The sequence below is a fragment of the Schistocerca piceifrons genome, chromosome 5, assembly GCF_021461385.2.
Source record: "Schistocerca piceifrons isolate TAMUIC-IGC-003096 chromosome 5, iqSchPice1.1, whole genome shotgun sequence".
Taxonomy (NCBI): domain Eukaryota; kingdom Metazoa; phylum Arthropoda; class Insecta; order Orthoptera; family Acrididae; genus Schistocerca; species Schistocerca piceifrons.
Genome location: NC_060142.1, coordinates 252595600 through 252608521, shown reverse-complemented (window position 1 = coordinate 252608521; position 12922 = coordinate 252595600). Strand labels below are relative to the sequence as shown.

The window sequence follows — 12922 nt, the reverse complement described above, 5'->3', positions numbered from 1 at the left end:
AAGATTATATCTACCTATAGTAGTGGGGATCAGTAAAGTGAATGCAAAGACGACAAAGACTTCTGGTCAGATGAGTATAGGGTAATATCAACAGCAACAGAAAATGCTGTAGCAGGAGTAGGATTCGTTATGAATAGGAAGGCAGGGCAGAGAGTGAGTTACTGTGAACGCTTCGGTGATAAGGTTGTTCTCATCAGAATCGATAGCAAACCAACACCGACAGCAATAGTTCAGGTATACATGTGAACGTCGGTAGCAGAATAGGAGGAGATATAGGGAATATACGAGGATACTGAATGGGTAACTGAGTATGTTGATAAAAAAACTAATAGTCGTGGGGGATTGGAATGCGGTGTAGGGTAAGGAGTAGAAGAAAGAGTTACGAGATAATAATTATGGACTTGATAGTAAGAGTGAGAGAGGAGAAAGACTAACTGAGTTCTGCCATAAATTTCAGCTAGTAGTAGCGAATAATCTGTTCAAAATCACAACAAGAGCAAGTATACTTGGGAAAGGCGGAGAGATGGAGGAAGATTCCAGTTACATTCTACCATGGTCGGGTAGAGATTTCAAAATCACATACTGAATTTTAATGCTTACTCAGGAGCAGGTATAGACTCAGAGCACAAGTAGGCTGACGTTTAAGAGACTACTCGGGAAGAATCAGTGTGCAAAGAAGTGGGATACGGAAGTACTAAGGATTGAAGAGGTACGCTTGAAGTTCTCCAAGTTCTCTGAGGCTAAGAGACTTAGGAAAGTCAATACAACCATCCGTAACGTTAAGAATGTAACGGGAACTCCACTGTTAAACGCGGTGAAGAGAGCGGATATGCGGAAAGAGTTAACTGAGAGCCTCTACGAGGGGGAGAACTTACCTGATGACGTAATACAAGAAGAAACAGGAGTTGACAAGGAAGAGATAGGGGTCTCGTATTAGAGACAGAATTTAAAAGACCTTTGGACAATTAATATCACATAAGGCATATGGGATCGGTAAAATTCCATCAGAATTTCTAAAATCGTGCGGGAAGCGGCCACAAAACTACTATTCGCGTTGATGCGTATAATGTATGTGTCTGGTGATATACCCATATATCATCAGACTTTTAGAAAAACGTTATCAGCGCAATCCCAAAGTTAGCAAAAGTCGACAAGTGCCGGAACTATAGCACAATCAGCTGAATAGCTCTTTCATGCAAGTCACTGTCAAGAATAATTTACATAAGAATGAAAAATCAAACTGAGGATGTGCTAGATGATGATCAGTTTGGCTTAAGGAAAAATAAGGGCACCAGAGAGGCAATTCTGAAGCTGGTTGATGATGGTTACAAGACTGTACAAAAATCGAGAGAGGACGCTTCGTCGACCTGGGAAAAGCGTTCGACAATGTCAAATGGTGCAAGATGTTCGAAATTCTTAGAAAAATAAAGGAAAAGTATGTATAATATCCAATAATGAACATTAAGACTAGAAGACAAAAGCAAAGTGCTCATATTAAAATGCGTTTAAAACAGAGATGTACTATTCCACACCTACTGTTCAATCTACAGATGGAAGAATTAATGACGGAAATGAATGGAAGGTTCAAGAGTGGGATAAAAATGCAAGGTGAAAGGATATAAACGCTAAGAATCGCTGATAACATAGCTATCCTCAATGAAATTGAAGAAGAATTACAGTATCTGTTGCCGCGCGGCATTAGCCGAGCGGTCTCAGGCGCTGCAGTCATGAACTGTGCGGCTGGTCCTGGCGGAGGTTCGAGTCCTCCTTCGGGCATGGGTGTGTGTGTTTGTCCTTAGGATAATTTAGGTTAAGTAGTGTGTAAGCTTAGGGACTGATGACCTTAGCAGTTAAGTCCCATAAGATTTCACACACATTTGAACATTTTTTTACAGTATCTGTTGTATGGAATGAACAGTGTAATGAGTTCAGAATATGGATTGAGAGTAAATCGAAGAAAGACAAAAGTAATGAGGAGCAGCAGAAATGATAACAGCAAAAAACTTAACGTAAGAACTGGGGACCCCGAAGTAGGCGAAGTAACGGAGTTCTCCCACCAAGGCAGCAAAATGACCGGCGATGGGCGGAGAAAGGCGAACATAAAAAGCAGGCTAGTGCAGGTAAAGAGAGCATTCCTGACCAAGAGTAGTCTACTAGTATCATACGTAGGTCCTAATTTGAGGAAGAAGTTTCCAAGAATGTACGTTTGGAGCACAGCATCGTATGGCAGTGAAACGCGGAGTGTGGGAAAACCATAACTGAGCAGAATCGAAGCTTTCGGGATGCAGTGCTACATAAGAATATGGAAAATAACGAGAATGAGATTTTCACTCTGCAGCGGAGTGTGCGCTGATATGAAACTTCTTGGCAGATTAAAACTGCGTGCCGGACTGAGACTCGAACTCCGACCTTTGCCTTTTGGGGGAAAGTGCTCTACCAACTGAGCTACCCAAGCACGACTCACGACCCGCCCTCACAGCTTGAATTCTGCCAGTACTTCGTCTCCTACCTTCCAAACTTCACAGAAGCTCTTCTGCCAACCTTGCAGAACTAGCACTCCTGCAAGAAAGGATATTGCGGAGACATCCCCCAGGCTGAGGCTAAGCCATGTCTCTGCAATATCCTTTCTTCCAGGAGTTCAGATTCTGCAAGGTTTGCAGAAGAGCTTCTGTGAAGTTTGGAAGGTAGGAGACGAGGTACTGGCGGAATTAAATCTGTGAGAAGGGGTCGTGAGTCGTGCTTGGGTAGTTCAGTTGGTAGAGCACTTGACCGCAAAAGGCAAAGTTCCCGAGTTCGAGTCTCGGTTCGACACACAGTTTTAATCTGCCAGGAAGTTTCATATTGAAAATTAGGTTGACTCTTATGGTAAGGAATGACGAGCTTCTCCGCAGAATCGGCGAGGAAATAAATATATGATACTGATAATAAGAAGGCACAGGATGATAGGACATCTATTAAGACATCGTGTAATAACCTTTATGGTGCTAGACGGAGCTGTAGGCAGTCAAACCTGAAGAGGAAGACAGAGATTGGAATACATCCAATAGATAATTGAGGACATATGTTACAAGCACTGCTCTGAGATGAAAAGGTTGGCGCACGAGAGGAATTCGTGGCAGGCCGCATCAAACCAGTCACAAGACTGATAACTCAAAAAAAAAAAAAAAAACATTGCCTGATTGAAATGTTATTGTCAAAGTAAGCAATGCTTTTATTGACGTACACAAGAATAAATTCTTTACCGGATACAAGAGCTTTACACAAGGACGCCGTATTCTTTCCACTGGTCGCCGTTCTTCCTCTTGAAGTCGCCCTGGGGGTCGTACATATTCAGGACTTGCTGCCACTCATTCGGCCTGTTGTTGGACAGGTACGCCATGAAACTGTACACCTTCCGCTCGTCTTCCGTACAGCTGTTGCAGCCTTTCTCCAAGAGCCGCCACATGGTATCTGTCGAAAGTAAATTGGTGTGATAAAGCATTACCGATAGATAAAAATGTAGTTTTTCATCATTTTTTATCTGCCACAATTGTGTTTGTTCACGAGTATTAATTATGACTACATGTAAGTGGAAACATACGGGAAAAAGTAAGTAAACTGTTTATTATTTCAAAGGTAATCGCAATAAATGTAAATACACTCAACCCACTGTGAGATCTGACAGTGAATGCCTTCATGGAAAAATGCGGTTACCTGCGGAAGCATTATTGTACCCAGGCGTGCACCTGCACGTCCGAAGAAAAACGACGGCCCCGAATGTCTTTCTTTAGGGCTCCAAAAATATGTAAATCGCTTGGGGAGACTGTATGGGGGAACTGTAAGAGCTTCCCAGCGAAAATTTTTCAGCGCACTCGAAATAACCTTGGCAACACATGGGCCCATCGATTTACTTCGGAAGAAGAGGTGTATGCCTCGGTACAATCATGGTTCCGTAGGCTTCTGCAAACATTTTTCCGTGATGGCACTGAGCGACTTTTGTTGCAATGGGATAAATGTATGAACAGTTGTGGCGATTACTTTTGAAATAATGAGCAGCTGACGCACTTTTTTCCATCTGTCTCGTTTTCATTTGACTGCCCCTTGTAGACTGCAACAGCAGCCACAACAGGACCCCAACAAATTTTCTACGCACTTCCATCCGAGATAGCGTTATTATTTCGTTACGTTAGTGTATCCACTTGTCTTGTGCCCTGAAATGCGACTTTATCTAAACTGATCCCATATAGAGAGTTTAGTCATCCATTTGTAATATGAGTAACCAGACATTCACGAAATTAATGTAGGTTAATTGTAAATACTTGCTTCAGAAATAAATTGAATGTCACTGTGGTATGTATTGTATGCGTGTCGAAAAAATTGCGTGTGGAGACAACGACCATCAACACTTGCCGGGGAGTGGACATAAACAACATTTTTGTTCTCGGCGTTACTTAAAATACTCTTATTATTCTTAGCAACACAAACAAATGTTCGTATTAGTGGTGGATAGTCTTTAATTAAAGAACACGATCCGCGCACTGATAAACCCTGAAACAAACTTGGTTCAGCTAAGTTACCAAACTACCTGTGCGCGTGTGTCGACCAGTCTGGGGCGGCGGCAAAAGACAGCAAAAGGAAAGCTGCAGTTTTACGTTTTCCGCTTAAGAAATCATACGCGCAAAACCATCGTACAAAGATACCGTTGTTTTCTGTCGTACAGACTCCTGCACAGAGGACATAAAAATTGAGATCCGTGGCGTAGGGAACAAACTGAAAGAGTTGAAAACAAAGAAGTCAACGGGTCCAGACGGAATCCAAGTTTGGTTTTACAGAGCACTGGCTCCTTACTTAGCCCTCGTTCATTGAGAATCTCTCGCGCACAGAGAAGTCCAAATCGAATCGTCGCTCGTGACTCCTGTATACAGCGTGGTCCATTGATCGTGACCGGGCGAAATATCTCACGAAATAAGCGTCAAACGAAAAAACTACAAAGAACGAAACTTGTCTAGCTTGAAGGGGGAAACCACATGGCGCTATGGTTGGCGCGCTAGATGGCGCTGCCATAGGTCAAACGGATAACAACTAGGTTTTTTAAAATAGGAACCCCCACTTTTTATTACATATTCGTGTAGTACGTAAAAGAATATGAATGTTTTAGTTGGATCACTTTTTTCGCTTTGTGACAGATGGCGCTGTAATAGTCACAAACGTATAAGTACGTGGTATCACGTAACATTCCGCCAGTGCGGACGGTGTTTCGTGATACATTACCCGTGCTAAAATGGACCGTTTACCAATTGCGGAAAAGGTCGATATCGTGTTGATCTATGGCTATTGTGATCAAAATGCCCAACGGGCGTTTGCTATGTATGCTGCTCGGTGTCCTGGCCGACATCATCCAAGTGTCCGGACCGTTCGCCAGATGGTTACGTTATTTAAGGAAACAGGAAGTATTCAGCCACATGTGAAACGTCAACCACGACCTGCAACAAATGATGAAGCCCAAGTAGGTGTTTTAGCTACTGTCGCGGCTAATCGGCACATCAGTAGAAGACAAATTGCGTGAGAATCGGGAATCTCAAATAATGTCGGTGTTGAGAATGCTACATCAACATCGATTGCACCCGTACCATATTTCTATGCACCAGGAATTGCATGGCGACGACTTTGAACGTCGTGTACAGTTCTGCCACTGGGCACAAGAGAAATTACGGGGCAATGACAGATTTTTTGCGCTCGTTCTATTTAGCGACGAAGCGTCATTCACCAACAGCGGTAACGTAAACCGGCAAAATATGCACTATTGGGCAACGGAAAATCCACAATGGCTGCTACTAGTGGAACATCAGCGACCTTGGCGGGTTGATGTATGGTGCGGCATTATGGGAGGAAGGATAATTGGCCCCCATTTTATCGATGGCAGTCTAAATGGTGCAATGTATTCTGATTTCCTTCGTAATGTTCTACCGATGTTACTACAAGATGTTTCACTGCATGAGAGAATGGCGATGTACTTCCAACGTGATGAATGTCCGGCACATAGCTCGCGTGCGGTTGCAGCGGTATTGAATAGCGTATTTCATGGCAGGTGGATTGGTCTTCGAAGCACCATACCATGGCCCGCACTTTCACCAGATCTGACGTCCCCGGATTTCTTTCTGTGGGGAAAGTTGAAAGATATTTGTTTTCGTGCTCCACCTACTGATACCAACTATTCGTCTAAAACTGTGAGCCATATGTTTGTGACTATTACAGCGCTATCTATCACAAAGCGAGAAATGTGGTCCAACTAAGACATACATATTTCTTTACGTACTCCACGAGTATGTAATAAAAAATGGGGGTTCCTATTTTTAAAAAAACGCAGTTGATATCCGTTTGACCTATAGCAGCGACATCTAGCGCACCAACCACAGCGCCATCTGGTTTCCCCCTTCAAGCTAGACGAGTCTCGTTCTTTGCAGTTTTTTCGTTTGATGCTTATTTCGTGAGATATTTGGCCGGTCACTATCAATGGACCACCCTGTATAAGAAGGGTAAAAGAACTGTCACACGTAATTACAGTCAATACCCTCAATATCGGTTTGCTGCAGAATTCTTGAACGCATTTTGATTTCGGATATAATAAATTTCCTTGAGACGGAAAAGCTTCCGCCAACAAAACATCAAGAAGCTAGAGAGCATCGCTCGTGCGAAACTCAGTTGGCACTTTTCTCACATGACATCCTATCTTCAAACAATGGATGAAGGGCAAGAAGGAACTCTCACATTCTTAGATTTCCGGAAGTCATTTGACACTGTGACCAACTGCAGATGGCTGATGAAGGTCCGAGCATACATTTCAGTTTCCCAGATATGTGAGTGGTTAAAAGATGTTTCTACGTTAGAACCCAGTAAGTGGTCCTCGACGGCCAGTTTCCATCAGAGACGAAGGTTTCGTCAGGAGAGCACCACGGATGTATTATAGGTGTGCTTTTATTCTCAGTATCAGTAAATGACCCGACGGATGTGGCGATCAACAATTCATGGCTGTTTGCTAATGTCGTCGTTAATCGGCTGTAGAATTATGTAAGATGACTTAGATTAAATTTGTAGTTGCTGTGGTGAATGGCAGCTGGCTCTAAATCTAGGAAAAGTCATGCGATACCTTCTAATATTTTATCGGAATCCTTTGTCCGTCCCCGGTAGCTGGGTGGTCAGCGTGACAGAATGTTACTCCTAAGAGGCCGGTTTCGATTCCCGGCTGGGTCGGAGATTTTCTCCGCTCAGAGACTGGGTGTTGTGTTGTCCTAATCATCATCATTTCATCCCCATCGGCGCGTAAGTCGCCGAAGTGGCGTCAAATCGAAAGACCTGCACCTCCCTACGGGAGGCCCTAGTCACATGACTTTTTTTGTATCGGAATCCTTTTGCCCGGTCTAGTGCAACAACTCGACGTGGTATGGATTTAAAATACTGAGCCACTCTGTCTCTATAGCCGCCAATAATTGCGATAGTGTTGCCGGTGCAAGATTTTATGCATGATCTGACATCTCGGTTATATTCCATAAATGTTCGATGGGCTTTTTTTTTCTTTTTTTTTTTTACTGTGGGACTTAACAGCTATGGTCATCAGTCCCCTAGAACTTAGAACTACTTAAACCTAACTAACCTAAGGACATCACACAACACCCAGTCATCACGAGGCAGAGAAAATCCCTGACCCCGCCGGGAATCGAACCCGGGCACGGATGGGTTTCATGTCGGGCGATCTAGGTGGCCAAATCATTCGCTCGAATTGCCCAGAATGTTTTTAAAACCAATGGCGAAGAGTTGTGACTCTGTGACACGGCGCATCGTCGTCCATACAAATTCCATCGTTGTTTGGGAACATGACGTCCATGAATGACGACAATCGGTCTTCCAATAGCCGAACATAACGATTTAGAGCCAATGATCGGTTCAGCTGGACCAGAGAACCCTGTCCATTCAATTAATCACAGCCCACACCATTGTGGAACCACCACCAGATTGCATAGTGACCCCGTGGAGTCTGCGCCACACTCTAACCCTACCATCAGCTTTTACCAACTGAAATCGGGACTCATCCAACCAGACCACGATTTTCCCGTCGTCTATGGTCCAACCGATACGGTCACGAGCCCAGGAGAGGCGCTGTGAAGGTGCTGTCGTGCTGTTAGCAAAGGCTCTTGTGTCAGTCATCTGCTGCCGCAGCCCATTAACGCCAAATTTCACTGGGCTACCCTAACTGATACGTTCGTCGTACGTCCCTTTGCTTTCTGTGGTTATTTCAAGCAATGTTGCTCGTCTGTTAGCACTGACAACTCTACGTAAACGCCACTGCTCCTATTCTCGGCACACACTTGGCACAGTGTGTCTCGGAATATTGAATTCCCTAACGATTTCCGAAATGGAACATCCCATGCATCTAGCTCCAACTACCATTCCTTTTTCGAAGTCTGTTAATTCCCGTTGTACAGCCACAAACACGTCAGGAACCTTTACACATGAATCACCTGAGTATAGATGACATCTCAGCCAATGCACTGCCCCTTTATACCTTGCGTACATGATACTACTGCCATATGTATATGTGAACATCGCTATCACCTCCGCGTATTACGCTGACATGGAAGACGTAAGTGTGACTCAAAATTAATTATATAGTTTGTGATCCAATCAGAGTACCTCACACTACATGGTTTAATGTGATGAGTAATGCTTTGTACATCGTTCCATTTTCTTTTAGAAGTGATTCTCCACGCAATTTTTTCGTCAGGATGTTGAAGTGAGTAACTGTGGTGTAATTTGTTTTACTGTCATTATTTGATTCCCGACGGTAAATATATGCGATGAACTGTGTGAATTCCTTGCACTGCGTGCTCTACATCAACACACACGTTCACGGCAATCTCAGAGCGGATATAAAGTGATATTCAAGGTACTCAGATTTAAACCAACAAAATTGCTTTTATAAGCTACTTAGAGTGAAGGAAGTTTCTAACGCCAGTGTTGACAAAAGTCTATAAGGGTGCCTAATTACCATCACAGAGATTTAACGAAGAACAGGTATGTTAATCTGTATGTTCACTCCATAAATATTTCCCTGGCGCATGGATCTACGTGTCGAACAAAACTAAAATTGGTATCGTTGAAGATGAAGTTGAACCTCTTCAGAAACGTCTGCACAGTTATCAGTTTGGTATTCGCAAAGCGGACATCTATGGCCATTGGTAGAGCCGACTGAGACGAGCATAAGTGAAGAATTAATGTGTAAAGGTTTTGTTAAAGAATTTTTTTCTAGCAACTAGCAGCTCCTTTAAATAAAACGAGAAATAAGAACTTCTAGTGCATTGATCTGCACTGTGATTAGAACTGACAACTCACACCGTCCTCGTACATTTGAAGAACGACTGAACTAACGAGAAGCTGCTGTGATTCTTTCCGGTATGGAAGGGGGCTGTTAACGCCGGTGTTGCGGAATTTCAGCAGAGGTATGGCAAAGTTAGTGACATTAGTTTCCGCCTTTGCAAATTATAGCACATAAAATACTGAGGTTGCAAACTTGCATGACAATTACGATTTGCTCAAAATACTAACAAATAAAGTGCTAACATTGACAGTTTGCAATGAAAGTTCATTTCAATGGAATGAAAGGTAACTGGAAATCAACTTGCTCCACCCGTCACTAAACAGTAAGAGATCAAACGCTTTGCACATCGAAATCAAATCGACTACGTGCAGTCTTGTGGCACATACAGTTAGAATTTCACTACTACCACGAGAATGCAGAAGTATGTTGGTGAGGATGGAAGCATTAAGAAACACAGTTAACTAATCATCCAATGCCACACAGTAATCAATTCATCTGAGGATTCGGAGGAGAAGCATCTGAAAATTATGTTCATTAACAAGGAATCCGGCCTGCAGATGTGGGCAATATGCAGTTCTGTATCTTCATGAGTTTTTCACATTGAGATCTATACAGACAAGGTGTCTCAAGCCTTTTGGGTCAAATTGAAACAGGTAATAGTGGGTCTACAAGCGATTACATAGAGATTGGGAACCAAAGGTCGGAAGTACATATTTATTGTGTTATGGGCATATACAGTGCAGACCGCATAACAACAACGTAGCTCATAGTTATTGCTCAAAGTAACCACCGCCAATCTCCTTGCCTGCATGGCAATGGCGCAAGGAGTTATGCCGTACTGTCTCAAAGATCATTGGTGTTTATTGCACCAGGAGACAGTCAGATTGGGCCCTAGCCCATGAAACGCACACTTCCAACGATACAGTGGATACTGGTCAATCTGGTATTACACCACTATCACAAATAACGTGTGCAAGTACTTGTATCAACGAATTTTGAGCCCCCCGTTCGTTTCTGTCAATGGATCATCCACCGCAGTGCTGTAGTACCGAACTTCGTGCAGTATGTATTGTCCACGGATGAGGCCTCATTCAGCCACGATGGTTGTTTCAACAGCCGTGCCAGCCGTGTCCGGAGTGAAGACAATCCCCACGTCACCCACATAGGTGGTCACCAGAGACAATTTTTCTGTCAATGTGTGGAGGACATTGTCCAAGATCACATAATAGACCCTAATTTACTGCCTCCTCTTTGATTGGTCCATATTACCTGATGTTCCTACGTAAAGTGCTGCCACAGTCCTTGGACACTGTACCCCTTGTTGTCTGCGAAAGGATGTGGTTTCAACACAATAGTGCACCAACCCTTTCCTATGTTAATGTCAGCGAGCACCTGAACAACAAGTACCGTCATCATTGGATTAGAAGAGGAAGTCCTGTCTCGCAGCCAGCGAGATTACCGGATCTCACGCCTCTGGACATTTTCCTGTAGGGTTATGTCAAGGTTTTCTTATATGAAATCGCCGTAGTAACGAAAGAAGACCTGCTTGCTAGGGCCCAAGCTGCCTGTCTTCTGGTACAACAGACACCACGGATCTTTGGGAGAGTGCGACAGAACTTCATGCGGCATTGCCATGCATACATTGACGCTGACGGTCGAACAGCTATTATGATCTATTTTGTTGTTATGCTGTGTATACTGTGTACGTCTGTAACACAATAAACATGCATTTCTGACCATTGGCTCCCTATTTCAGGTTAATCGGTAGAGCACCCACTATCATGTACTGTAACTAGCCTCTCCACTGGTTTTGTATTGTTGCCCACTTGTTTGGTCCCGAAATGAGGTAAAGAATCCAAATCCGTATCTCTGATGGTTCCTTCAAAGTGACGACCGACAGTCTCAGTGCATGCATGGCAATGGCACATGAAGTTCTGTCGTACTCTCTCAAAGATCCTTGCAGGAGACAGACAGCTTGGACTGTAGCCCACAAAATGCATACTTTGAAGGATTCAGTATGGAGACTACTGATGGAACTGGTATATACCTCCGTCGTAAATAATGTGTGCACGCGCTGAGGCCAACGGATTTTGAGCTGCGTGTTCAATTCTGTCAATGGATCATCCACCGCAGTGCTGTACTGTCGAACTTAGTACAGTTTGTGTTGTCTTAAACAGAAAATGTTTCAGTGCTTTCCTGAATAATATAGTTGCAGGAAGGCATTTTCAGATGTTTATCTGGCTTCAAATGTATGTCTGATCCGCTATTACTATTCGTTTCACCTCGTTTATGTAACTTTGTTTATACTATAGCATTTTATTGTGTGAACCACGATATTATGTTACTCAAATTACAATTCTATGGTATAAATGAAATAGCATTCGAGTGGTTTAAGTCATACCTACAGAACAGGAAGCAAAAAGTTTCCTCACGTGGGTCAAGTGATTTAAGTAAGTTTGCCACTTCATCTAACTGGGGTGAAATTACACTGTGTTCCACAGGGTTCAAACATGGGTCCCCTTCTGTTCTTCATATATGTGAATGACCTCCCTTCCTGTCTGAAACAGGAGGCTGAACTGACACTGTTTGCTTATGATACAAACATCATTATTAATCCAGTAAAAGAAACTCCACTTGAAAATGATACAAATAAGGTCTTTGGAAAAGTCATTTATTGGTTTTCTGCAAATGAGCTTGCTCTATACATTGAAAAAACACAGTACATCCAATTTGCTGGTGCAAAAAGTACAGTTCCTTCAATAAATATATCACATCAACAGACGTCAGTAGATAGGGTAGAGCATACTAAGTTTATGGGTGTACATATAGATGAGAATTTTAATTGGAAAATTCATATTTTGGATCTTCTAAAGCGACTAGGTTCAGCAACTTTTGCAATCAGAATAATTGCCAATTTTGAGGATATAGAAATTATTAAGCTAACATACTTTGCATACTTTCACTCTCTGATGTCATACGGAATAATATTTTGGGGTAACTCAACATTTAATCTAAAAGTATTCACTGCTCAAAAGAAAGTGGTTAGAATAACGTGAGGGGTTCATAGTCGCACATCTTGTAGGCATCTCTTTAAAAGATTGGTAATTGTTACAAGGGCCTCACAGTACATTTACTCACTAATGAAATTTGTTCTCAACAATATGGACCAGTTTAAAAACAACAGTGACATTCATGATTACAATACCAGAAAAAAAGACTCACACTACCCTTTAGTCAACCTATCTTTGGGACAGAAAGGGGTAAATATGGTGCTATAAGAATTTTCGACAAATTACCAGATGAAATAAAATGTCTGACAGACAGCAGTAATAGCTTCAAAAATAAATTGAAATCGTATCTCCTTGACAACTACTTCTATACCATAGACGAATTCTTGAATAAGAATAAATAAATCTATAAATAAAGTACATGCATTTTGTGCCATTTAATTGAATTGGGTAAATAATAGAAATATTAATCTTTAACTCTGTATTGTAATATATATATTAAAAAATCTTCTTTCATATGTGCATTGCTTGTGCACTTGACACGTACCACGTCATAACGGCT

The 12922-nt window shown here is 42.5% G+C and overlaps 1 protein-coding gene across 4 annotated transcripts in view; it reads right to left on the bottom strand.

Moving 5' to 3' along the window:
- The window catches only part of LOC124799257 (ejaculatory bulb-specific protein 3-like), a 74687-nt gene that overhangs the window by 47709 nt on the left and 14056 nt on the right, over positions 1 to 12922 (bottom strand). For 2 of the 4 annotated variants that reach the window (XM_047262816.1, XM_047262817.1), the window contains exon 2: positions 3243 to 3450. The exons of 1 other annotated variant lie outside the window; for it this stretch is intronic. In XM_047262816.1, the coding sequence (XP_047118772.1) occupies positions 3257 to 3450 (194 nt within the window). In that variant the 3' untranslated portion in view covers positions 3243 to 3256. Of the gene's footprint in view, positions 1 to 3187; positions 3451 to 12922 lie in introns of those variants that run through there. One more of the 4 variants, XM_047262815.1, reaches the window with a different exon arrangement.